Below are 27414 nucleotides of genomic sequence, written 5' to 3'. Positions count from 1 at the left end.
GCTAATTAAAACCAAGTCGATAATATATCAAACTGGTTGCTGGACGCTTGCATTGCAAATAATCTTGGTGAATATAATACTATATTCATTCGAACGAGATCTAAAAATGGAAAAATAGGAATATACATGACTTTACCACTACCAACATAATTATAGTCCTTAAAGTTAGTCAAATGCATTAGTAGAAAATCCAATTCATTAGTCAAAAGGGAAAGCGAGAGTCTAATTAGCAGAAGGGCATTTCGCTGCGGCCAGATCAGGCAAACAAATAGCACACAGCAGCGGCGTCGGCGGCGGCGAAAACGGGCTAGTTAACGAGATAGGCTGTGCGTGGTTGTTTGTCTGCGGCTGTGAGACAGCCAGTCAGTCGTCGGATTCTGAAAGTGCGCAGCGAGCTAGCCGGCCTGCAGCGAGCAAAAAGGCCGGCCAAGTGATGAACGACTCAGGCGAGTTCAACCTGACCCTGAGGGCGTACCTTCAGTCCCAGTTGGGCGTGCAGACGCTGCCCCTGCCCATCGTTGTGCCGCTGACCGTGTTGTTCGTGGTCATCTCGGTCACCGGCATCGTGGGCAACGTTCTCGTGTGCACGGTCATCGCCAGGCACCCCAACATGCACACCGCCACCAATTACTACCTCTTCAGCCTCGCCCTCTCCGACATCACCATCCTCGTTTTCGGTGAGCGAGAGAGCTTTTTTCGTTTGTTGAAATCCGACACATGTGAAAATAAAGCAATGTCACGTCCATGCTGGGCCAGCCGAGCTGTCGTTTTTGCAATAATTTAAACCGTGCGCACTGACGCGAGTGTTGCAAAACGAAAAAATACGCGGTTTTGCAACTGCTCGGCTATTTTTTGAGGGCAAATATAAAAATAATTTTTTTCCAAAGCTAACAATGTGAGGAGAACACAACAAAATTTATTAGACTGCGCCGTAGGTTTTATTAAGCTTTGAGATTTTAAACTCTCCTCTGAAAAAGTAGAGCATAAAGAGAATTCTCGCGTGGCGAAACATATTTTCGTACCAGCCCATTGTCAGGTCAGAACTGATCAAAATCGCCGGCTCAATTCAAGGGCTAATACCAATTTGGAGAAAAATGCGACGGACGCGATTTCCCCGCTGCCTTTTCCGTCTTCTTTTGTGTGAGAGCACTCAATCTTGAGAGAGGCTATAAAGCCGCGTGCGAGAAAGACAACTAACTCCAAGCCGAACTCTTCGTCCGTCACACCTGTGGAAAAATAATCCACTGACAATGTGAAATGGGTCGGCTGCCGATTTGATAACCGCAAGCTCAGGATTGCGTTATGTGTGTAGTTTTCCTGCCACAACTTTTGTGGGAATTTTCTTTAGGCAGCAAATACAAAGCCTAACATTATTTGATTAAAACTGTGATGCACGCAGCTTTAAAATAAATAAATAAAATTTAAATAAATAAGTAATTGCGTCGATGACCTTTAGTGCAAAATTGAATTTAACAAAAAGTATATTTTAGAGTTAATTAAAGTAAACATTGGATGCTTTCAAAATTCTGTCTGGGAAACAATGGCAATACAATCTTAGCATAACTCTTTTCGGGCTGCACTGAAAAATTCGCTGTTTTGTGAAAGGTTTCGTTTGAGAAATTATTTTTCATCGCGAACAAATGCATTTCAAGAATTATAATCAAGGGTTGATAGGGATTTGCTAATTTATGAGTCTTAGCACAAAATGATCTATTTAATAATCGATTTTGAGGAGAATAATTATGCGATAAAATTAACTAGCATACTTTCAATATTTTTGTTTAAAGGGCCATTAGTGAAAAATTTTATATACTTTTTATTTAAACCACGCTCTGTTAACAGTGACTACTGGAAGCTTGCGGTAATTTTTAAATGGGGGTGAGGTTCCCCGGAAATTTAGAAAAGTGTCATTCTCGCAAAGCGCGGAAAATTGTGAAATTCTATGAGATTTTCGGGCAATGATTGTGATGTGATGAATTTAGAAAGATCTATCGGCTTGGATCAATTCGATGTTTTCTTCATTTAAAGTCTAATAATGACCAAACCCTGTGTGACCTAATAATTTGGTTTTGGTTAGTAATTATTTTACCAAAAAACAACGTGATACATAGTTCTTGTGAATAATGTATTCAGCAACTAGTGAGGAACCAATCTAAATTAATTTAACCCACAACTGTCCATGAGCCAGCACAGACATGAAATATTAAAATTTGCAAACACAGCTGCTACCGCGCGTTGAACAACAAACACGAGCCAAAGCCAGTGGCTGTTTGCTACGCCAATAATCACCTCCGTGATAAGCTGGTGCTCGGTCAACAACAACAATTAAAATATTTATACGCACACGGTCTCTCATGCCGTCGACAACGCTACTTATCTCGCTGGCAAAGCGGCATTTTCACAAACTAATCATGTCTTAAGCCGCGCCTCGACGCCTTGTAATAATAACTCTCAGCATCCAAATCGAAGAGTTCAACTCGTTCTATTGAGTGGGCACCGATGTCGAGACCCTTTATGGTCCTGCGAGGAGTTGAAATAAGGCGCGCTGAACAAATAGTGAACGCAATATTGGAAAGGCTCACGACGGAGATGCAGAATGCAGCCCTAGGCTTGTAATTCGCACGTTTCTCTTTTGATTCAGGATATGTCGATATCGGCTTATTAAATGTACGCCAGCATTGGAATATTTTAAGTGGATTTTTTTAGGGCAAAAATGAACATAACTTTGTGTTTTAGCCCAGCAATTGACCCATTCAATTTATTATTTGTATTGTATGGTTGTTTATTCTCACAATTAGTCAGTACATTCATGTTATCAAAGGTCAGTTTACAAATAGGAAAAAGCATTTGAGAAAGGACGACAATTCTGGGAAACAAGTTGGTAAGATTCTGTCCGGGGGACAAAGCTGAAGTGAGCCCAGAAACGGAATATTATTTTATTTCTTAAATCTAGCAAAAATCTCTATACAGTTAAATGAGGGTTGAGGGCCGATTAAAAGTTTAATTTCAGAATTAGCCCCATATTAAAATTACCGTTCATCGATAATTTTTCGTTAGATTTCGATTCCTCTCGTCACGATCTATCCAACGGTGAGCAAATTATGACTAAAATAAGCTAAATATCCGTCCTTGTGAAATAAATCCTGATTTTCAATCAGGAGGAAGTGCTCGTCGCTGCTAGATTAGCTTGTAATCTTTGGAGCTCATTTTCTCATAAATTCAAATGGCAATCTGGGAAAATTATAACTTTTTCCTAATCCAAACATAATATTTTAAGAAAAGATAGGAATAATTTTTATTACAATATTTCAGTACGAATCCACTTTAACTTGATCGCATATGAATCAAAAAATCTATTTGATTCTCTGGAAAATATTTCAACTGCCGCATGAATAAAGTATTTTCGTGCAGTCAAGGTTTGCTTTAAAATGTGAGTTATTTGAAAGTGCCGAGACGCTGAACTTTTTCCGGGGCCATGCAACACGCAGTAAAGGCCAAATGGTGGAACTGTTCTTACCGGTTCTTACACTATTTTGCCCTCTTTCTTCTCGCGACTGCACGTTCTCTTTTATTAAAACAGTCTGCTCCTCTTTGATTTACTGCCGCACTCGCACCTCATTTGCATGTGCACACTCTTAATATTTCACCAGGCAAGCGTCATTCTTCCTTTCTCTCCTATTTATTGATTCCTCTCCGCCCAGTTCTGCGCTCTATCAAGGCAGAAAAGACTTTTCTTCCACAGTTGCCATTCAACATTTCATCGATCCAGTAATTAGCACTAACTATAACTGCAGAAATTTCTAGAATCTATTTGCCAAGTAGTTCTTAAGTTTTATTAAATTCCTAGTTTTATTTCTCATTTATATGCGTTAAAGTTTCCTTAATATTAAATTACTAGAGCGTGCAGGAAATGTGCAGAATTGAAATGACAATAGGTGACGTAAAATATTGGAAAATCATATTCAAGATCATCAGTTCCTAACTACCATCATTGTTCCATTTGACATAATTTACAATTTTGAAAGGTTGGTAAGCGTTTTTTAATTTTAGGAAATCATACTCTCGCAAAACGAGATACATTAGATGAATTATATTTCGTTTCAAAATTAGTGCAATTTTTATTCTAACTTCAAAACATCACAAGAGTTAAAATAGATTGGACTTTATTTTCAAACGCATTTGTTCATTTAAATATCCCACATTAGTATGCAATCAAACGAACAATCAGTTCAACTCTCGGAAAAGCAATCATTGAAAAATTGCATTCAGTTCACCTTCACTTCTATTTTCTTCGTGAACTGTTCTCGTTTCGCAATCAGGAATAACAGGCCAGGCGTGAAAGAAGTTTTGCTCGAGTGGTGTAAAGAAGTAATGCGCAGTCAGTGGTCTTGAAGTATCGCAAGTCAGTCACGCAATTTCGAGCATTTCTGATTTCTGCTCCATCCCCGCTGAGGCAAGATGCTCGCCATCTCGGAAATGCATGCACAACTAAACGCAAGCATTGTGTGAGCGAACGCAGCTACATATTCAACTTGAGATGATTCTATGTACGCACCAAGATAGGTTAATTTTTTCTGGAGCTTTCTAGATGGAAAATTTTTTGTGAAAGTATTTTTTTCTCCTGAAATTAAATACAGGCAACGGCTCAGATGAGTAGCTATTAGTGAACTTTTGAGTGGAAAAATTAAATTTGACGTTCTTGCACTATACGCTGTTTCGGCCCTGCAGGCCTCGGATCAGCAGTTAAGCAGTAATAAATTCATAACACAGCATTAGAGAAATCTGAATCGGTGATCGTTGAAAACGTCCGACTCTACTAATATTCCAGACACACGATCAAAAAGAAGGAAACCAGTGACAAAATCTTGTCAACTCCACTATTCACTGTCCCTCACAAAAATTCACACTCAAAATGCCATCATTTTAAATGAAAAGCTATTACAAAGAGTGAATTTCTGTTTCTTATTCCTCGGAATTTCAACAAGGAAAAATATATGACTGCTCCAACTGCTGGCCTATTTCAAAATAATTTTCCCGTACGGAAAGAAGTTTAAAAAAATATTGAAAGTATTACACGCGCGCAGGTATTTCTTTTTTTTTTGAACGTAATTTTACTAATAGTAATTTTCAGCACGCTTTTGATTGGCAACAGTTGTTTACCGTCTGTACCAATTTTCAATTACTCCCTAACTGCTCTCCAACCACAGCAAATCTAAATATACACACGGGTATAAAACGACAGAGAAGCGTTGGCGTTGCAATCAAAAAGAGCCAGCAATCCATTAAATGCCACGACCAAATTAAATACAACTCGCGATCGAGTCGGCTTGAAAATTGAGTTTGCATAAGACTGGAAGCAATTATTTACCGGTGCGAATCCCTTTCACTCCCCTCATTTCTGCCCTGCAAATCAGGGGGTGGGTGGATCTTGTTTCTCTCACTCTCTCCTCGGCGGTGGTGCTTATGCGCCTGGTGCGTGTGATCACTGCGAATGTGCCGTCGTCGCCGAGGCGCAGCATAGGCAGCGACGGCTGTGCCGCCGACCTGTCATTCCCGTTCGACAGGATGAACAAGACAAACACCATCAACCTGCAGGAGTTCCTCGAGTCCCGGCTCGGAATGCAGACGCTGCCGCTGCACATCGTCGTGCCAATTACCGTGCTCTACGCGCTCATCTTCATCACCGGCATCGCAGGCAACGTCATCGTCTGCATGGTCATCGCCAAGCACCCAAACATGCACACCGCCACCAACTACTACCTCTTCAGCCTCGCGGTCGCTGACGTCACCATCCTCGTCTTCGGTGAGTCGCCGGCTGCTGCCTTTTTTTGGTGTAACAGGTGTTTTTTTCGCTACCGTGAGGCATTTTTTATCGACAAAATTTGCAGCATGGAGAGTTTAGTCTATATTTACATGTGAACCTGAAAATAAAAAATAAACCTGGCCAAAATTTTTATTTTGATTTCATTTGCACTGTCAGCATTTGAATGAAAAAAAACACGAAGATGACTATATGGGAAAATCAAACTAGGATTTTCATGTATAAAGCATTAATATTTATGAAAACTATCTTGGACAAAAACATGAGACTTCCAGGAGCCGTTACATTTCAGCACGCGGTTTCCCAAGTGCTCTTTTCTGTTGGAAATTTTGGAAAAATCGTGACCTTTTCAAAAGCATGAAAATCGCATATTATTTTATTCATCTCGCTGAGCTGATTCCTAAAATGTGTACAGTTGATATAAATCCGACCACTTTTGATGAACGAACGACAGTTTAAAATTTCACAAAATGTTGACTTTTGAATTAAGGAGGCGTCACTCTATCGAACGATAAATAGCGAGAACAATTTTTTGGCAAATTGTCATATTTTATCAAAACAATCGAACGGTAGTGAAAAACACACCAGACTTGTGATTGCATCTGTTTAAAAATGTCGGCTTGCCAGGCTGCATCAGACGGGGGAACGTGTTCTCGCGTGTAAAATGCTAGTTTATTACATTTTTAATAAATGTGTTGCTAAGTGCAATTAATCAAGCAAGCGGCAAAAGTGCTGTGCTACCCGAGGAACGTGAGTCACGTTGTGCGCACAAAGATCGACTAGAATTGCACTCAGCAAAGGTAAATGGTGCGACAGAGTTATAATGCATGTAGTTCACTGCACATCGCACAATTTGCCGCAAGCGAACATTAGCAACGCAATTTTCGCAACGTCGGAAGATCGATAATATTTTTGCTCGACTTGATTACCAACCTTGCTAATCACTGAAGACATCTTAATATTAGCAAAGTGTGCCATGGAGGAATAATGTATTTTGAGTTCAAGCTTTCTAGAGTACCATTGTTGCTGCTGGTTAACTAGTATGTACGTGGAATCAATTGAATTCTTGCAGCCCGTATTTCGCTGAGGCAGCGAAAAGTACATAAAGCTTTACTCTCCTTACGGAGGTTGTCAGGAACTTCCGAAAAAGGGTCGAATTTTAATTGTTGTTTGAATTGTAGAGCGATTTTTGCAACACTCGAATTTGTGTTTTATTGTGAGCAATTACTGGCAATCGCCGCTGCCGGCAAAGTTTACCTCTCCAGAAATTGGCGTCAGTTGTTTGACCAACAACCATGAACCCAGAAGTGAACACCAAAAATTATCCAATGTGGATTAGTCTAAATTTGAGGCCAATTTTTATTTTTATGTGATCACACTGACAGGATTTAACCAAGCAGTTGGCTCTCATTGTTGAGAACATCATGCTTCGAAATGTGAAAATCTTGGCGATGTTTGGGGGTCGACTGCTGGCTAATTTGAGCATACATTTTGACTCAATTTTTGCATTGCAATAACCATAGCCTGTTCAGATTTAGGAGAATTGTGAAAGCTTCCAACTCGCAACTTACTGATCTGCGCCTTTCCAGCATGCGTGAATAAATTTCACGGAACGTATTCCAGCGTTCAAATAGAAACAAAATAAAAGAAACGAGCAGAGCCTTTGAAAATCCACAGTACAACAATTCATTGACATATGGCTCCAAACGCAAATCTCATAGTGAAGCTGAGGAAATATACTGGGGATAATATTATCCTATTGAAAATTGTTACTGAAAATGAATGGATGGAAAAAGGGGAAAATTGTATAAATTTCTATCCCTTTGCAAGACATATATGGAGGAAGTAGTTGGGCTGCTTTGATTTTTGTCTTTTATTTGGGTAAAAATTATGAACAATCTCAGTTTGATTTTTTTTCTCTCTAAATTTTTTGTCGTTTAAATACATTGTTTGGTGCAAAATGATTATATTTTTATCAAATATTGTTCAAAAAATCTAATCTTGAATATAACTAACTTGAATTAAAATGGTTAACCAGTGTTTTTCAATAAAGCCAACAGTTTTGAAAAACTTCAGCAAATGCCTATTTCATAGTTTTAAGCACTAATAATTAATTTACGTAGAATTTTTCAGTGAAAAAATTTTATCCCACTCAAAATTGACTTTCAGATCGAGTTTTGGTGCAAAATATTAAAATAGTAAAACAGATCAGAACAAAAAATCGCGCAAAGAGTGATAAATTTTGTTTAGTTTTAAATGGAGATTAAATTGCTTGGAATTCCATGACTTGTGCTAGTCTGTTACCTCGAAGCACAACGCGTATCAGAAAAATAGACGAAAAAACTTATCTCAAAACTGTTTTGAAGCAGCCATTTATAATATAGTTACTATCCGAACATTTTTATGCAAAATTGTTATGTGACTCCCTATTCAAATTAATTTTCTAGTGCCTCATTCACACATGCTTCTTGCCGCCATGAAATTAAAATTAAAAAAAAATTCATTGTAAATTTGCCAAAAAATATTTAAATACATTGTCAAACGACGAAGAAGTAAAAATTAATTAAATTCAACGTACAACTTTGGCCGGGACGTTATGTTTGAAGCAGCTGTTATTCGAGGAAGAGTTCGATCTGCGACCGCAGGGTAGAAAAGTAATCAACTGGCAACTAACAAACAAACAATATCACACGCACTTTCCACTCTTGAATAACGAGAAATTTTTTCTTGAATGGAGGCTCCCTTTGGCGACTCGGGGACAAAGCACCTCTGCAGATTAGCTTGGCTTCAAAACATGCGTCTGTTTAGAGCAGCATTGATTTTGCACGTCAGTCAGTGGCAAGTTTTGTGTGCATGGGAGCCGTAAACCACTGCCCATAAATCACAAGCACATGAATAGCCGCCTAGTAGAGGAATAAATAACTCGTTGGCCACGCGCCCGTCCGCCCGCAATTTCAAAAGAGATAAAAGCCATGGTCTGGTCCACGAAGCATGCTTTGATTATGAGAGGAATGCAAAAAAATAGGGTTCAAGGTGCGTGCGTGCAGTTCGAGTAGTAGGCAACCTGCTTGACGTACGTGTTGCGCAGGCTGCCAACGCGGTGCTGCGCCTATTTGCTTTCCTCTTCCCAGAAAATTTTGGCATGCAGAGGTGCGGCTGTTGAACTGGCATTCGCACCAATTAACGGGGCAAATACTATCGCGAAAATTTAATTAAATCCCTTGAGTCTCTTCATTAATAAGCTTGAATGATTGTCATTGTAGGAGATGGCACTCCCACTGAGACTCTCACGCGGGGATGGGATCATTTCACTCTTAAAATATGCTTTATGGTTTTAATTTTCATTAATGCACTACTATAAATAATTTTAAAATATTTTTCTTGATCCTCTGCTGAGCACATCCTAGGGTGTATGAGCTCATATGGTCCCAATGGCAACGGTGAGCGGATAACATGAGGCCCGAGTGGCCGCAGAGGAGCTTGGGCCCAACGTGGGCATCTTTTCGCCTACCACGCCGAGGCCATTGATGAAACGCTCGACATATTTGTGCCTGGAAAGATGCGAAAACCAGTTAGTGGTCAGTCCATTGAGCTATTTGAGCATTTCGAGTTGCTTAATTAACTTCTTTTGCCATCTCTGACACTAGGCTGGGCAGATAGATACTTAAAATGCATTGAGCGGATAACATGAGGCCCGAGTGGCCGCAGAGGAGCTTGGGCCCAACGTGGGCATCTTTTCGCCTACCACGCCGAGGCCATTGATGAAACGCTCGACATATTTGTGCCTGGAAAGATGCGAAAACCAGTTAGTGGTCAGTCCATTGAGCTATTTGAGCATTTCGAGTTGCTTAATTAACTTCTTTTGCCATCTCTGACACTAGGCTGGGCAGATAGATACTTAAAATGCATTGAGCGGATAACATGAGGCCCGAGTGGCCGCAGAGGAGCTTGGGCCCAACGTGGGCATCTTTTCGCCTACCACGCCGAGGCCATTGATGAAACGCTCGACATATTTGTGCCTGGAAAGATGCGAAAACCAGTTAGTGGTCAGTCCATTGAGCTATTTGAGCATTTCGAGTTGCTTAATTAACTTCTTTTGCCATCTCTGACACTAGGCTGGGCAGATAGATACTTAAAATGCTAAAAATATCTCCAATTATCTAAACACTCATAGCAATGCAAGCCACCAAGCTGACATGCGAGCCATAAATTCTACATATTTTCAAATTTTTGGTATCGCCCGCAGTGAAAGACTCCTGGGTCTGAGGGCCTTCAGGAATTCCTCACTGAAAATCCAGCGCTGCTGAGAGACGTGTGGTTGTTTGTGTAAACGTTTTGTAAGTCAGGAAAGGGCCTGTCGTGTCTGAGAGAAAGATGCGGTGCACGGATATTATTTTGGTGAAATGCAGCCGCCCCCATAGGCAAAAACAACTAAACGTGCGTTAGTTCTCACAGCCGGAGCAGCCTAGAATACGCGTTCGCTGACATTCTCTGCCTCTCACGCAATTATAACATTATTGGATGTTCTGGGGAGGCCGCGTTAATTTTGTATTTAATTATAAATTTTTGATAAAGTACAAAAAAATGATATTGGTTCCCAAACAAACAAATTGGTTTTAAAAATACTGAGTATTTAAAAACGGTGAGAACTGATAACCTTGTGAAAACAAAAGCGTTAAAGCGAAAGAATGTATAGTGTACTGTATAGATGATTTTTTCATACATTTTCTTCCATTAGCGATTCAACCCGCTAGGTTTTTATCTTTGGTTCAGGATTTTTAAAGCAAGCTTTCATTTTTGCTCCCGACTCGGCAACGATTGTCGTACTCACTTGCCCTACAGCAGCCGAGACGACGCGAGTGTCTGAACTACTACCCAAAGCGATCTCACGCCTGAGCTCTCGCAACACCCGTGTTTTATCAAGCTGTTGGCCGAGGGCGCCTTAAGAGCGTGTGTAAATTGATGACGAATTGAACCCGGACCCGGGGGTGAGCGCATTTTAATTGAAATTCAATATTTGTTTTTGATAAAATTGCTGTATGTTAATTTATCATTCATCGTGGTTCCTTGAAATCTTGCTATATGATTAATTGTAAAAATATTGTGTTTGCAATTTATAAAATTTGAAATATTTATAGAATTCCTATTTATCACAGTTCAACTTCTATTCCAGATAATAAATTCACGCTTAAGGAGAAAACTTGCGGAGTTTAAATATCTCACGTAGCCGAACAATTCCGATTTCTACACCCACAAGGTTTTTTTGCTCTTTTTATTCCTGTCCGAGGACCGGGAAGGGCGCGCACTGTGCTAGCACGAATGCTGAAACCCGGGTCCCAATAACACCGCGAACGGATAACACGGGCGCACCAGGCCGCACAGGGACCCAGCCCACTCAAGGGCCACTTGCCTCCGCACCGAGGACTGCATTGAAACGCTAGACATTCGTCCCGTGAAGCCAAATCACGCATGCTAGAAAGGTGCAAACCAGCAAGTAGCGAGTCGGCGTTGAGCCCGTTGAGCAATTTGAGCATTTCGAGTCACTAAATAACTAATCACTTTTTGCCATCTCTGACATTGGGTAGCCAGTATTAGATCTCCGAACTGCTCAAATACCTCCCATTGCTTTGACACTCCTGAGAATGCCTTAAAAATGCGAGCCAACCGGCTGGCTAAGGTTTTAGCTGTTCTCTATTAATTTAGAACGTAATTAGTCAGTCTGTTTTGTATAATTCTGTGTATCTTGCACATCTAAATTGGTTCCCGCCAAAAAAAACAATTTAAAAATCAACAAAAACAAGATGGCTTCGAAATTTTAGCAGCCGAGAGCTCTGTTTGCTCTCTGAACGAGTTTCGCGAGAGTGTTTTTCGGATCCGATCACCATAATTAATGAATATGTAACGCTATTAATTACAACAAAATATCGTCGTTTTTTTTTACAAAATTGTCATTTGCCCGCCTCAAAGCGCCGTACCCCTTACGAGGCCATACCGTGCGCGTCGCGTGAATCTGGCTACCATACTGATATTAATTTTAACAACACAGCAGTTATCTAATGAGAAATTAATACCATACAAAAGGAAATCAATCTATTTATATGAGTGTGCAAGTACTTGCAAAATATTGAGATACATTTCAATTTAATATTAAAGCGCTGAAAATTACTCTCTGCTAATTAGATATTGAATGCAGGCTTTCAACTTTAAAGCTTCAGAGTTCAGCAGAAACCCCAAAAATGTGCGCATTGTGTCGTGCTTTTGCTAATAAAAAGTTTGCCTCGATAAATCACAAGGTGTATGCAGCGGAATTCAAGGGTCATTTAAGTGGCACAATGCATGTTAATTTATGTGTGGAAACTGCCAAGGGCATACATGCTCCCTTTAATAAATTCCATTTTGAAAGTTTGCACTCCAGTTAGCACGTCCGGGCATACTAAAGTCGGTCAGATCAAACACAATACCATCATCGCTTTTCTACTCTCTTAACCATCTAACCAGGAGAGTTGATTTTTTGGAAATTCGAACATATATCGCTTATATCCATTCCGTTTAAACAAAAATAATTATCAAATGGAATCGAAATGTAATGCCAACACACATTTCAAACGTCGTTTCAAAGGCATGAATTGTTAATCAATTTTTATTTGTGAGTCCTTATTTTTAGATTTCTCTCAAAGCACAGATGGTACACAACGGAGTCAAAATTGAAAAATCATCAAAGTTGCCAGTCGACGTGTGACACTAATGGGATTACTGTGCACGCACACCCGTGATTGATGTATAATTAATAATCGGCTGCGATGACAAACACGGTGCTGCTTTATGTGTGCCACAGGGAAAATCCTTTTGGATTATATGCTAGAACTCTCAGGATTAATTTATTAAGTGCGCATAATTATAATTCCAACGAGAAGTAAACGAAGTGGAAAAGGTTAAAGTGATTGCAAGCTTTTCCATCCTAGGAATTGTAAAATATTCTTACTCTACTATAGTTGATTTATAGACATTTAGACAGAAAAACTTTCCGAATGAATACATTTATAAAATTTTACGGAAGCAAAAAGCCAAGAAAGTGTGCAATCGATACGATGATTGCAGAAAATATCAGGAGTTTCCACGAGTAATGATCCCCAACAACCCTCAATAAGCTTAGAGGACCAGTTATTTTTCTTGACCTAATCGATCTCTTTTAATATTTACAGTTGCAGAAATTAGAAAATTTTACGGAATTTGAAGTTTAAAAGGTTACACAAAGTGTTGACACTTATAAATCAATAGAATGTATGTATAATGCCGGAAAGTTGATGACGAGAGTGATGTTTTTTTTAGTCTGGGCGAATACTGTGATACCAAAGTTTTTTGTTCTGGCTGGCCCTCCTCTTGTCCTTTCCCAACAACAACATCCTTAAATCACAAATGAGACAACACTAGAAAAATTACCACAAAAATTTAGTCCATTTATTCGAGGAAGCCCGTCAAAAAATCAAATTATCCACATTCACTCACAACGCTCACATCAATCTATAATCAAGTTTTAATTTTTTAAATGGAATTTTAAAAATATATCGAAAAATGTGCGGCAATGAGTTTAATTAAAATATATATGCGAAGCAAATGTTTTCATTAGGAATCTTTTTTCCAAAAGACTATATAAAGATTAAAATAATAAAATCTTATCCTGTTCATGAAATTTGCAGCATGACTCTGGCACCCATAAATTTGTAAATGTGGGACATTTGGCAGGAGATGCTGCTGGTCCTGGTAAATGGTAAACCAATTTTATGCTCACGACAAACTGTATTACAAGCGATAATGACAGTTAACTCAATTTATTTATTCTGCTGCCTGCAAAAGTGCTGCTAAATCCCAACAAACTTAGCGTGCGCATATCACAAGTTAGGCGATATATACCCGCGTCGTTCCCAATCGTGCTCTTCTTGCCGCAATTTCCGTCAAAATATGCGCGTCAACGTCATGCATTGTTTCTAATTTATGTAGACACAGAAGACTCTATAGTAAACACTTAATACATACAAATAATATTCACGGAGGAGGATAGATAGGCTTAATTAATTAATAGTCCCGGTGAGGGTAGTTTGGCAGTTTGAGCTGAACGCACTTGAAATTAGTAAGATGGATGAGCCTAGCAAGGCATGTAATTTGCAGACAAGGGAATTTTATTTAGTTTATTCCGTTGGATAATGTCTTTTACAACATCTTCGTCGCTTGTTTAGGACAATTTACCCACTAAAACAGCGGATTTCATTTTTTGGCCTATGAAGTTGCTCCAATTCCTAAATAGCAAATACCTAAAACAGAAATGTTGCAAGCATAATCTTTAATTATATTCTTTTTTTACATTTCGTCACATTGAAAAATTGGTGTGCCATGTTGAGCTCAAAATACAGTGAAATTTGAGCACCTGATTTTTTTGGCAGCTTTAGAATTAGTTTCTGTTTATAAATAGTCGAAATGTTGGTATAAGTACTTGAAATAATGCGAGAATCTGAGCGATGTTTGGGAAAAACTTTTACATAAAACTATACATACATATTATATGTGATTCAGGTTCACTGCGGCATGAGCCGCAATACGAGCAATTTGTATCGGCCTTAAAAGAATTTCTTTCCCAAAGGAAATTTTATGATTCAGGTGAATTTATGGCATTTGTTGAAAATTTATGATTTTTGTTTGTATTTTTTGTGCATTGCAATTGGGGGGTGGGCATATATTTAGAAATGTAACCATGTCTATTGTATGACCTTGCCAAAAGACATTAAAGATATAATTAATTAATATATCTAAGGTTTAAGTGGCTATCTACAAAAAGCTTAGAATTAAATAGTCACTCGATTAAAATATACATTGTACTTAATTTTTATTGAAGCTTCACAGTGATCAGTTTGCAGAGAAAAATTTAGATTTCCGAGCATCTTGAGGTATTTCCTGAGAAGGAAACTTTATTGATTGCGTGAGTGCGGAGATTTATTTATGCATCTCGATTGCTGCTCCCAGCCCTGCTGAAACACCCACTAGTGTGCACTCTAGGACTAGGAGACTGCGTGCATTAAAGAAGCTGCAGAGGAGCATTACAGCTGCTGTCATGTTTAACAATTCCCTCAGTCGCCACGGCTTCATTCAGTGGTGGATGAGAGGATGAACTGTTCGCAGCAGCAGTTTCTCGAGAAGACGCTCGGCGCGAAGAGGCTGCCTCTGTCAGTTTTGTTGCCCATCTCAGCCTTGTTCGCGGTTATCGGCGCGTCCGGACTCTTCGGCAATGGCATGGTTTGCTTCGTTATCTGGCGCGACGAGGAAATGCGCACCATTACCAATAAGTATTTGGTCAGCCTCGCCATTGCCGACGTTCTTCTTCTTATTTTCGGTGAGGCACTTTCAATAGCTAATGGGGTGTTGCAATTAATTTTTAAAATCAATTATTTAACTGTGCTTATACGGCGATTCACCAAAATTCAGACGAAAAAATGTTTTTTATAATGTAAATAAAGCCAAATTTATGATCGGCATCTCCCTCGGATCAGGCCCGGACTGGCACCAAATTTTTTACCGGGGACTTTTGATTTTCGCGGCCCACCGAGCCACCGCGGCCCACTACCTCCCCCCCAACCGAACTTTTATAATTTTCAATTGAAATAAAAGGCAGCTTCCTTGATGGATAGAGAGCAGGATTGGAAAAGACCGCCATTTAAAAAAACGCGGTGCAGTGGTAAAAAGTTTTTTCGATTTTTTTACCATTTTCTTGCAGACCATGTTTGAATCTCAGTTTTCAATAATTTTCTAATTATTTGCTCATGACCTCGACTTCAAAAATTTTTAGAGAACTTTTTGGAGAAATTGAAGCAGCAAAAGGCAATTTAAAAGAAAAAAATGCGTAAAGTAGAGGAAATTTTGACCACTTCCGACCAAAAATCTCATGGAATGAATTCATTACTTGATTTTTTTTGCGCAAGAAAAGGTATCAAAAGCGATCGGCCGCTTCTCGTACTCAGCACTGTGATGACAAAAATCGCCGCTCGCTTCAGTCTCAACTGAGAACGAGTGTTTCGATCTCACAGTGAGTACGAGAAGCGTCCGGCCGCCTCTGATACTCACTGTGAGACCCAAAGTTGCATTATTAATTTGAGAACAACATTTTGATACTCATAGTGAAAAAATTTTCTGTGAGTGAACCATTATCCGAAACTAGTAGAGCACGATATTTCTGTTCTGTAGAAATGCGGAAAAATATAAAGCTCGCTATTCACCTAGGAAGCTGCCATTCATGTCAACTGATTTTTAATTGTACGGATTATCTAGTTGTGCAGTTTAAATTTATATCATCTGAAATGGACGGAGTGACGTCAAATGCATCAATAATCGACCTTTTCTGGCCTAATTATTTTGGAAAACTTGACAGTTGAATAAGGTTGCGTTGTTAAAATCTGTGTTGCTCAAAATTCACTCTTGTCAGAGGTTCAGTGCAATAAATATTTTTGTCAGATTGTCAGATTAATATTACCTTTTTTCCCTTTTGAACAAATCAGTTTGACATTAATTTTTTTCTTCATAATTTTTTAAATATTTGACTTCTAAATAAAAATAGAAACGTGTTCTATAGAGCACTCACAACAGCCAGCCTGGCAAAATTTTGGCCAGCCTCTTTGATTTTAGCTCGCCAGGCACGCCTGCCGCCGGTCAAAAGTTCTAAAATGGAAAAAAGAAGTTTTAGCTCCTTCGACCGTTTGTTGGCCTATTTTCATAAAAAAATCTAATTAAAACGCAGACCAAATAATGCATTCAATAATTTCCGCGCTAGTTTCAAACACGCATAGCAAATTTTTCACTCTCGAAGTGGGGGCCACCGATTCGTAGTACCTGATCAAGCTCTCGGTTTAATTTATATTCCTGTGTGCAAAGACGAAAAAAAGGAGATGATAGTTTTTCCCGTTTGCTCACTCCCCAACAGAAATATGATAAAATAAATTTAATGAGGAGTGGGCCGGACGGCCAAAGCGATGGGCAGGTGGGCATGCAAAAAACGTAACGAAAATGAAACTTTATTTTTTCGATTTTTTTTTTTCAGATTTTTCCTATGATTTTGAAATTATTTTAGCTAAAACAATGAATTGAATAATAAGAGCGTGTGTTGCCTCCAGCCCCAGTCCCAACACGGGAAAGCCACTAAAAAAATATGGGCCGCGACAGCCACAAACGCGGGCCGCTTGACAGTCTTGGAAATATTGGGCGGTCCGGGCGGCCCACTTGGGCCGCGGCCCACCGGGGTTTCGCCCGGTGCGCCCGATTACCAGTCCGGGCCTGCCTCGGATCAATGAAAATTCATTAACTAATACTACTTTTGTTACTAATTGTATAAAGGAATATTCTGGCGAACGCATTTTGTTCCATTCAGTCTATTTAATTATCTTTTTATGCAATGCAAATAAAATGTAACTCTTGGCAGTCCATGTCTCTTTTGTACAGCTGCAAACAGCATAAACTTACATATACATGTTTTTAATTTCATTTTCGCTGCGAGTGTTTGAAAAAAATGTGTGTGGGTTGAACGCCTACGCTAATGCATTCAAACGCATTACACCTGTCCATTTGTAGGTAGATGCAAATGAAGGCAGATGCGCACAAGGGTGTCATTTTTTAAACTCTTTCCCTTCACTAGGCAAAAGCAGTCCGACCCGCTGCTTGCTAATTTGAACCTTCAAACGTGAATGACATTCATGGACAAATATGTAGCGTTTCTGTTAAAAATATCCCTTTGCGAATACGACGGCGGTACTTCTCAGGACTGGGCTCATCTCTTTTGAAGTGAAATTAATTCACGCGTGCTAGAAAGGTGTAAAGCAGCAAAGTAGCGAGCTGGACTGCCTCAAGAAAATCCGAAAATGGACTCCTCATTGCAAAGCAAGAGATTTAAATGTAGGCGCAAATCACCACGCATTCAACCCCAAAACATTGCTGGCTCGGATTCGTATATTGCAAGTACAAAAAACAACATTGCGAGCCAACAGCTTGGTAATGTTTATGAAGCTTAAGAAAAATGTCAGTACAATGAAAAGCACTAAAAAAAGACAACCAAGCCTAGTGAATAAATCGGCAATCCGCCTCCCTTGCGACGAGATTTAGGAGCCAACTCTTTCATCGTGATCGCTGATCTTCCTTTCGTCAGCCTTATGCAATTAAATTTTCCTGACTTCTAAGCGCTGGCCCGGAGTCCATCTCCTTTCTTTTGCTCGACTCTCTTTCCCGGGACTGCTAAATGATTGAAAGTGCTTTTATTGTGAGGGGCAATTACCGAGCATGCGTTGGCGTCGAGCGCATGAGTATTAGCAATACTGAGAAACGCATCGTTCTTTATTTTGCCGCGATAGGAAATAGATTCCACGCTTAAAGAAAGAATTCCCTCATTGGTAAAGACGCGAGAAGTCCAAAAATTGGAAACAACACACACACACGATATTTTGTGGCTTTCGGCAAACTTCCTAAGGCGCAATATACCTCTCATGAATAGCAGCTTATAAGGGAGCGAGGAACGCGCATTATTTATCATGCCATGACGTCACCGAAATGGAGAGAGGGAGAAAGAGAATCTCGAAGCAATATTGCTTTTTAAAGGAAACCGCAGAGAGTAAGGAATTAGACTGAGATCGACTTGCTCGCTATCTTTTTATTTGATTGCACAAAAACTCTTTTTCGTTTCTTTTCATCATATGAAAACCTCTTCATGTAAACCATCCTACCGCTCACTTTACGAATTAAGTTGAATTACAGATTATTGAGAGTGCTATATAATGAGATTTCTCGATATTAAAATTCATCCTTGTCAATGCTAATAAATTTAAACGTATCCTTCCAACTATCTCGAATTTCTCTTCTCGTCAATAAGTTACCTTCCATCATCGTCAAAAGAGATTTTCTATAGGAAATTAAATTAATTTGATAGATCAAATTAATTTAATTAAAAAATCTCATCTCATGCGATTTGCAAGGAAAAAAATTTAAAAAGTTTGCTGGATCTCAGGACTTATGAGGTGTAATTGATTTTGCCTGAGCTGCGCGAGAAGGGAAATCTCGTTTGAAAGACAAAAGAGCCTTATCTGCTTTTTGGAGGGCGCAGGTCAGAATGAGAACCATAAATTTGAAGCAGGCGGCGGAGTAATTCTTTGGCCGCACGCGTCGCTTTTCAAGTGCCCGAGAGAAAGAGGGTATATGGAATCAATTTTCGCAGTGGCACGGCCAAAGGAAAAAGCTTTTCACTCGTGCGGTTTCTGTATTTAATTAATGTTTTTGCACCCATGTAAACTCAAACGCTAATCAGGTTTATGTGAATATTGAAAGTCTTTTGACGACGTTCAAAGGAAATAATTTTGCCTTTTATCTTTGGGTCAAAGCATGTTAAGGCTTTGTAAAAGGGGTTGTGTCTCTGTGCAAATCGCAATCCTTGTTATACACAACTAGCATAGTTGTTACTCATAAAAAATAGTTGGAGTAAAGATGAGAGACTTTATTAGTTGCGCACAGCAAAATAATATTATATTTGCGAATTTTTCAAACCGGATGAGTTCAAGCATTTTTCTTTTGAGCAATGAGAGAAGTTAGAGTTTTTAACATAGGGCGAGAGTTTTTTTAGATTGTCAACAGGTGTCACACATTTAAGTCGATTTTTATTTATTTTTTCATTTGGATTTTTCCTCGCAGAATCCACATGTCAAAACAAGGGACAGGAAGCTCATGAATTAGGGTCACAACCAGCAACTGAAAGTAGCTGGCAATAAGAAGGAAAATTATGTAGAATAATACGGGAAATTAACAGCGTGCTAAAAACCTAGGAAAGCCGCATTAAATTTTAACAGAAAAATCATTGCATCCTCGAGTGCATCTGCCCTCATTGGCAGTTATCAACCATTTATATTTGATTGTTTTTTTCGCTCCTTCCTCGACTTGGCAGACGGAAATGATGTTTCCTGGACTATCAAGACGATGAAATGCTTCTCAAAACCAGAACATTAAATTTGTTCCAGCCTAAGACATAATTAGTGTAAAAATACATAACAAAATGACATCATTCAATAAAATTAAAACAATTAAAAATAATCCCTCTTGTAGAGAGCTAGGTGGAATTAAGTCTTTCAGCCTCTCAAAGGAACAATTATACACACAGGCATCTAAAAGCAGCTTTCATCCTCTTCGCTACTTTTGAATACCCAGGAACTCACTTTCATTATATTTTGCGTCATGAAAAATCAACTTTGTAACGTTTCCCTATTTTCGTGTCATGAGCTCAACCTGTTATCACTTGTTATACAATGATGTAAATGGCAAAAGCTTTTATTTGTTTCTGCTGTTAGCTGCCGGGCCATGAAAAGGTTGTACGCGCGGCACGAATTATTAAAAAAAAATATATATATAGGGACAGGGGTTATGGGAACCACAATTATTACCTAATTTACCACATATCTTAATAACATATTTAAAGGACAATTATATTCATCTTCCTCAGCTTGGAGACCTTGACAATACTTCCTCTCTATTAGATTATTTAATGACTTGTTCTTGAAGGTTTGAAATGTTTATTTTGATGTGCTCCATTTCGTTTGTTTGGCAATAAGAAAGCCTATTTAATTTTTATGGTTGTATAATTTGAAATATAATATTTCAAATTGATTAAAATACTGCTGATGTACTGAAACAAATAATAGCAATTAACAGTAAATGGGTTTTGAGTGATGCAAAAAATATTGTAATTCAAGGAATGAATCACACGCTCAGATAATTTCATATTTCAATTACCAATTGAATGCTTTGTGATAATTGTGGCAACAAAACAATTTGCACACCAAGCCCAACCGAGTTGCTCCCTTGATATTTCCCAGTATAAAGCACGGCCAATTTGGTGTTGCGCTCTCTCATTTAAATAATGCTCACTGCCACACTTTGCCCTAGAGCAACATTTGTTTCCAATACATGAATATTAACGAAGAGCGGGCGAATCGATTTGATATGTTTTATGCATTCCCTAGACAGAACTTGGGTCGCAAGTTACTAGCGAAAAGCTTTTGGAAACACAAACACATAAAATGCTACGCGTCGGAACCAAAATATGGTTATACTATACGAGCCCGTATTTTCCCGGTTGGCTCTCCACTGCGGCCTACGTTTGCCATTCTTAAAATATAGAAATAGAACTGCACTTTCTGAGAGCATTTCTTATGAAAGGAAGAAAAAATTATTGCAGAAACGGAATTTCTTTGAACTATCGTTTTATCATTTAGTGGATCCAATTCCAGTTTGCTTTATTTCTTACAAATATGTAACAAACTTAGATTGGGAATCGATGTACAAATTGATGCTTCTCTATCGTTGAGAAGTTTTGAATATGATTTTAATAATTTAATTTTGGAATATCTGATTCCCTTTTCGAACTCAACTGCCATCTCAACCATGGGAATGTTGGATTTCTGAGAAGAATATTAATTGCATCTCTTTTAAGTTAACAGAACGTACACTGTGTAAACAACGTCAAATATTTCACGCAGCTAATTACGTAAAATGTACTATTATTTACACTTTTATTAATAAATACATAATATACAGCATTTTGAGCATCATGTTGGTAACCCTTTTCAAAAAACTGTCCGTTGTATTTTTCGTTAAATGAATGCAAAAAGGTAAAGTTTACCTGAAAAGAGCTATGAATGATGATATTTTCATTCAGCAGCAGGTTTTTAACATATGTTCCAAATAGATCATGTATTTTTTTGTCACCTTGACTTAGAAGTCGCGGCCTTTTTCACAAACATAAATATGTTCACACTGTAACGCGCGTCTAGGGGAAATCAATCCCTAGACGACCCGTGTCACAACACATCTAACATGCCTCCACATTTTAATTCGTACAAATAAAAGAAATTCGATGGATAGCTGTACTGTATTTTGCATTTAATCAATATTAGAACTGTGTCAGAAATATTGTAAATTTATTTGAAGCCTTTTGTTAATTTGAAATCTTGAACACTAGTATTTTTCTTCTTTAAAATTGCAACAAAACTTAAGAGAAAATTTGCTCTCAATTAGCAGTTTTTTAAATTTATGATAAATATATGCCTGCGCTGTTAAATTAATTAATAATTATATTCATTCTTTCAAAAGCTGAAGTTTACAGACCTTTACAAAATAATAACATAATTTGTGATTGTGTTTAGCTTCCTTTGTCGTTCAATAAACTTTATTATTGCTTATATAGCGAGTAAAATTGATTTCTCCTTTGCTTTACAGGGTTGCCGAATGACTTGTACGTCTACTGGCACCAGTACCCTTGGGACCTGGGAGAGGGGCTGTGCAAGTTTCGAGCACTCATCTCAGAGGCGTAAAAATTATCTGGCGCCCCGTTTACTTGTGCTTAAACAATTGTTTTCAGAACCTCCTACGCTTCAGTGCTGACGATTGTTGCATTCTCCACCGAACGCTACCTGGCCATTTGCCATCCCCTGCACGCGTACACCATGTCAGGTCTGCGCAGGGCGTCTCGCATCATTGCTGCTATTTGGCTGGTGTCTCTCGCCTGCGCGGTGCCCTTTGCCTCGTTCACCACGGTCAACTTCCTCGACTACCCACCGGTAGGAAATTTCTTTAAACTATCGTGATTGGAAGCTCAGAAAAAATATTTGACCGTGTAAAATTGCTGCCGTTCATAGCTAAAACAATTAAATTTAAAGATTATGTCACGGTTTATTATCCCCAAAAATAACGCAACCATAACATCTTTCTTATAATACTATATTTTTTTGGTTAAAATAAAGACGCGGTCCAATGAGAAAATAAAAAAGTGGTGGTATCTTTGACTTATCATAATCAGAAAGCGTTTCTCTCAAATATGATATTACTACAGGGATCGGGAGAATTGGTGGAGGAGTCGGCGTTCTGCGGCATGCTTCACGTCCCTGATAACTTTCCTCTGTATGAGACGAGCAGCGTGGCCTTTTTCCTGCTGCCGATGCTCATTTTGGTGGCACTCTACACACGCATGGGAATGCTCATCACGCGGCGACAGGCACTCGGCGAATCGCATCGCACCAGCAAGTCACGAAAATCTATTTTAAGGATGCTGGGTATGTCGAATATTCCTGTTGACTGCGTCAATCGTCAAACAATTTTAATTTAACCGTGGAAAATCAACGAGGAAACACTGCTTTTTGCAACTTGCTTAATCTTTCACTGGCATGCTTTTAATCCAGCGAAAACCTTTATTGCCTGCAGGCAAAATATCGGATCCAAAAAATTAATAACAGCAGAAGCGCAGAAAAACTCAATGTGGCTCCAAACAAACTTTCCACAAAGGATTTTTCATTTGCCTCGAGATTGCCGAAAAATTCGTTATCAGTGGGAAAGGGAGCGCGTACTTTGTCCGAAAAAAATGCGTCCAAAATTGATGATTCGAATTTTTTCCTAACATTCCTGAAACTTTCCGAAAGACTGGGTTGTTTCGGAAATGAATAAATAAACATATAACTGTTACTAGTCATTTGAAGTATTTTCATGTTTTTCGATCAAATTTTTAATCGCACCTATTTCGGATTAATTCTTTCCAGACAACGCAAATCCCCCCGCAAAAAAATTCAAATCTAAAACATTTTTCTTCTGTGGACGATTGAACAATGTTGTTTCAGCCGCGGTGGTTATTTCCTTTTTCGTGTGCTGGGCGCCGTTCCACTTGCAGCGTTTGCTCTACGTTTACTTGCGGGAGATTGAGGGCTACACTGAATACAACGAGTGGATCTACCACATCACCGGCTGCTTTTATTACTTCTCGTCAACTGTGAACCCGATCTTGTATAACCTGATGTCGGCCAAGTACAGGATAGCTTTCAAGTGAGTGCTGACGAAGCGGTAAATGCATGTTTTCAGAACTGTGTACAGTTGCCAGCGGCAGTTTGAAAACGAGACCCACGCAAAACGCGCCTCATTAAAACCTTTGTTCCCAACTGTTTACGTATGTTTCCTGATTCCTTCAAAGAGAGAAGGCGAAAGCTCATTAACAGAGTGCTCTGTACAAAGGCTTGGATCGACAATTTGCGGAAGCAATAACCACCAGGGCTTTTTCCTCAGGGCTTCAAACTATTTTTATAAATTAATTTTCCTACAAAAAATGCATGGAGCTCAATCGAATCAATTATTCCCTTGTTGTGCAAGTTACCGTGCTTGCTGTTTTTGAAACAACAGCTGCTTGCGCACATGGTTTTCAGACAACTCAGGAATATAATGATCCATTGTAATGTAATTTTAGCTTTGAATTCGAACCAAATCTGCCAACGAAACACTCACGCGCACACGCGCACACGCACAATGTTGATTGATAAAAAATTAATTAATTAACATTTTAGAAAGCATTTTTTTAAATTCAGCAGTAGCTCTTAAATTGGTCTGATCTGTTGGCAGGGCGACACTTTGCGGAGGCAACAGTCCGATGCGCGCCAACACCTTTTCAGCACAGTCGCGGCCGCACCAGGGTACGCTGCCGAAGCGCGATTTCCAACGCGCGACGTCAAGCAGCTCAGCCGGCGGCGGCGGCGCCTCGTGGCTCTCCAGGCAGCAGTCGGCTAGTAGTCCCAGGGTCAAGGTGACCCTGCTGGTCGAGGAGGACAGCAGCCTGCTTGAGCCGATCGTGCTGATCGTGCAGAACAATGGTGCCGTTGGCCAGTCGACGCGAATCATCGAGGCTGTGTCCGACTCAAGTGAATCCTGCAAAATGCTTGCACCAGACATCCTGGCCGACACCGTAGAGGAAACAACGGTTTAGGGCATTTTTCGAACGGATTGCCAGAGGGAACATTAAACTCTCTGCATCTGCTTACGTGTCCTTTGAGGAATCACGCATTTTATCCCAGTCACTTGTTGGCAAATGGGTAAATCGATTTGAAATGTTTTATGAGAACGGATAATCAGGGTAGCTTCAAGAGTCAACAGTTTTCCAAACTGCCAGGTCATGAAATATTTTTTATAGCAATATCTTTTATCAGCCAGCATTGAGTTGTTGTGTCTGTGGAAACTTATAAAAGTTGATTCATGGTTTGAGGCGTACAAGCTTTAAAGTAGCTCTGGGATTTCAATTTTGATACTGCCAACCAATTTCTCAGGGTCGAATTAGGTTAGGCATCCAACCTAAAATTCAACCCTCAGGAATTGATTAGCACATTTTGAAATAGGCGTCCACTCGAGGTTGTGTTCATATTGGAAGTGAATGAAACCGGCTTCATCCTCGTTGCTTCTAAATCATCGTTTTAATTTCTCGACTATAGTTTTTACGTCATCAAGTACATCCTAATCATGAGTAATAATTTAAAATCAATACATTATAATGTCACATCTCAAATTAAAAAATTCCGACATAAAAAATTCCAAACACCTCTTAACAAGTATTAACTACCTCATGAATAGGTGGGTGATATTTGTTAAGAAGTGTTTGGAATTTTCATGTCGGAATTTTGTAATTTGAGATGTGACATTATATTGTATTGATTTTAATTGATTACTCACGATTAGGACGTACTTGATGACGTCCAAACTATAGTCGAGAAATTAAAACGACGATTTTGAAGCAACGAGGATGAAGCCTGGTTTCATTTATTTCCAATATTGATTAGCACTCTGTCAAAAATCAAATTCTGTTGCTGCTTTAAAACAAATTTGCAGCAATGAACGAGCGATAAAATTATGTTGGGCATATTTTTACTCCGTTTTGTATGGTTCCAAACAAACTTCCGATAGCTCAAATTATTGAGTAAAAATAACAGTGGATTAAACAAGGCACAACTACGTTTGATTTGCACTCAGACAACTGCCACTTAATAATTTCTTGAAGGATTTCATTCCTTTTTTTTAAATAAATTAATAGAACAGGCAAACTTTATGTGTATATCTCTTTGATGGTGTTCTGAATACATATTGTATTGTTAAATGTTCTCAAGCTGAAATGAACTCGAAAACTGTTTGGCATCTTTTTATTACTTCAATCATCAGAGGAATATACTAATGGATTTTCAATAAAGGAATCTTGACGTTTTCTCCCAATTAAACGATATTTTAGAACACCACTTATTATAGAAAATGAACATTTACTGCGCACATTGTGATGCTAATTTCCAACCATTATTGCATCGATGGGCCCAGAGCAAACGTTATACCAAAAGCTAATCGATGAAAATCATGTCATGACGTTATAAAACGCTCATTACAATGTAGAATTGCTGCAATCAGCGCTATATAATGTTCGTTGAAACGATGAGATGAATAATTTATTTATTGAGTCTTCTTGAGAATGGTGGAGGAAGAATTTGGTGCGACAACCATATCATCGAAATACGTATGTACAAGGATGTAACTAAAATGGTTTTTATCCAATTATGTTATGAATGATGCAGTCCATGCCAGTTTCATTTTCTTTCAGTCAAGTAGGTGTATGTTAAAATAGTTTTCATGACTTGTAAAAAATATTGGTCACATTTTTGTATTTTCAGTAAAATTACATTTCTCACCGACGGCTGAACTTTGGTATGGAAATTAGCTTGGGTAGACAAGCGGTTTCAGGAGCTGACGCCAAGGAGACTGAATTCGTTAAAACGTGTTAGCTAGAAATACATGGTGAAATGTCATTTTAAATGTTAAGACTGAGATCGCTCATCCAAATTGAGTTGACTATGGTTAATTATGTAAGTCTTACTAAGAGTGGCAAATGCACAAGAAATGTCAAAATATCTTAATTTATTGTCATAGACGACGCATAAGGCATTTTAAAAGTATGTAAGATAAATGGACGAAAATTTCATTCCATTTGTTTGTTGTTATCCAAAATGGCAATAAAAACAGAGAATTTAAAACTCGGGCATTCAAAAGCTTTTGATTTCTTCTCCTGCATTTTGTTTTGACTTTCAAAATATATTTCATGAAAAAGGGGAAACGATGCACGATGAAATATGCTGAAATATGAGCAGCTTTTTCGCTCTCACCAATTCTTCAGTCCTTAAAGGGAAATATGAATTTTCGTAAACATTATTAATTATCACATTCCTCCAACACTTATACCATGTACACCAAAAAGTAATGTGAAGGTTTTGGAATTTCTCTTTCAGTCCGTATGCCTTTATGTAACTGAAGAAATATGCAGTTGAGTAAATTAACACACAGGCAGAAAAAGCATAAAAAGAAGCTACCTCAAATAAATTGCAAAACACGTGAAAAAGACATGAATTTTAACCGTCAGAAACAAGATCCACTTGATGTTGGTAGCAATTGTTTAAGGAAAATGTAAGAAAAACTCTGAAGTAAACGAGGATGATGCCTGCATATTTATTTTTCTATCAAGAATGAATTATCTTCTAACTAAACTAGTACAAATAACGCTTTAGTGTGTAATGCAAAAACAACCGGGAAGCGGATCAAATGCAACACCGACTTTTAATTTCGAGCTGAAAGCGTTCTCCGATGCAACAGAGCAGCTCGAGCGTTGCTGATCCTCTCTTTATTGCCTGCACCAAGGACAATGCCAAACGACAACGCCGGGCCCGCTGCTTTTCATGCCATTGGCCCGC

At 38.8% G+C, this 27414-nt stretch overlaps 1 protein-coding gene across 2 annotated transcripts; it reads left to right on the top strand.

The window, feature by feature from the left end:
- Positions 1-333: 333 nt before the first annotated feature.
- Positions 334-26718, top strand: LOC135948386 (neuropeptides capa receptor-like). Of its 2 annotated transcripts, none has more exons than XM_065497617.1 (6): positions 334-677; positions 22106-22196; positions 22248-22446; positions 22719-22938; positions 23497-23698; positions 24266-26718. In XM_065497617.1, exons 1-6 carry the CDS (start codon positions 434-436, stop codon positions 24624-24626), a joined length of 1317 nt encoding a protein of 438 aa, XP_065353689.1. In that variant the 5' UTR covers positions 334-433; the 3' UTR covers positions 24627-26718. The 2 variants fall into 2 exon arrangements, with proteins under 2 accessions (XP_065353689.1, XP_065353688.1); XM_065497616.1 differs by lacking the exon at positions 334-677 and adding an exon at positions 5370-5803.
- The last annotated feature ends 696 nt before the right edge of the window (positions 26719-27414 follow it).

Source organism: Cloeon dipterum, chromosome 1 (assembly GCF_949628265.1).
Source record: "Cloeon dipterum chromosome 1, ieCloDipt1.1, whole genome shotgun sequence".
NCBI lineage: Eukaryota > Metazoa > Arthropoda > Insecta > Ephemeroptera > Baetidae > Cloeon > Cloeon dipterum.
This window is presented reverse-complemented; position numbering and strand designations above follow the sequence as displayed.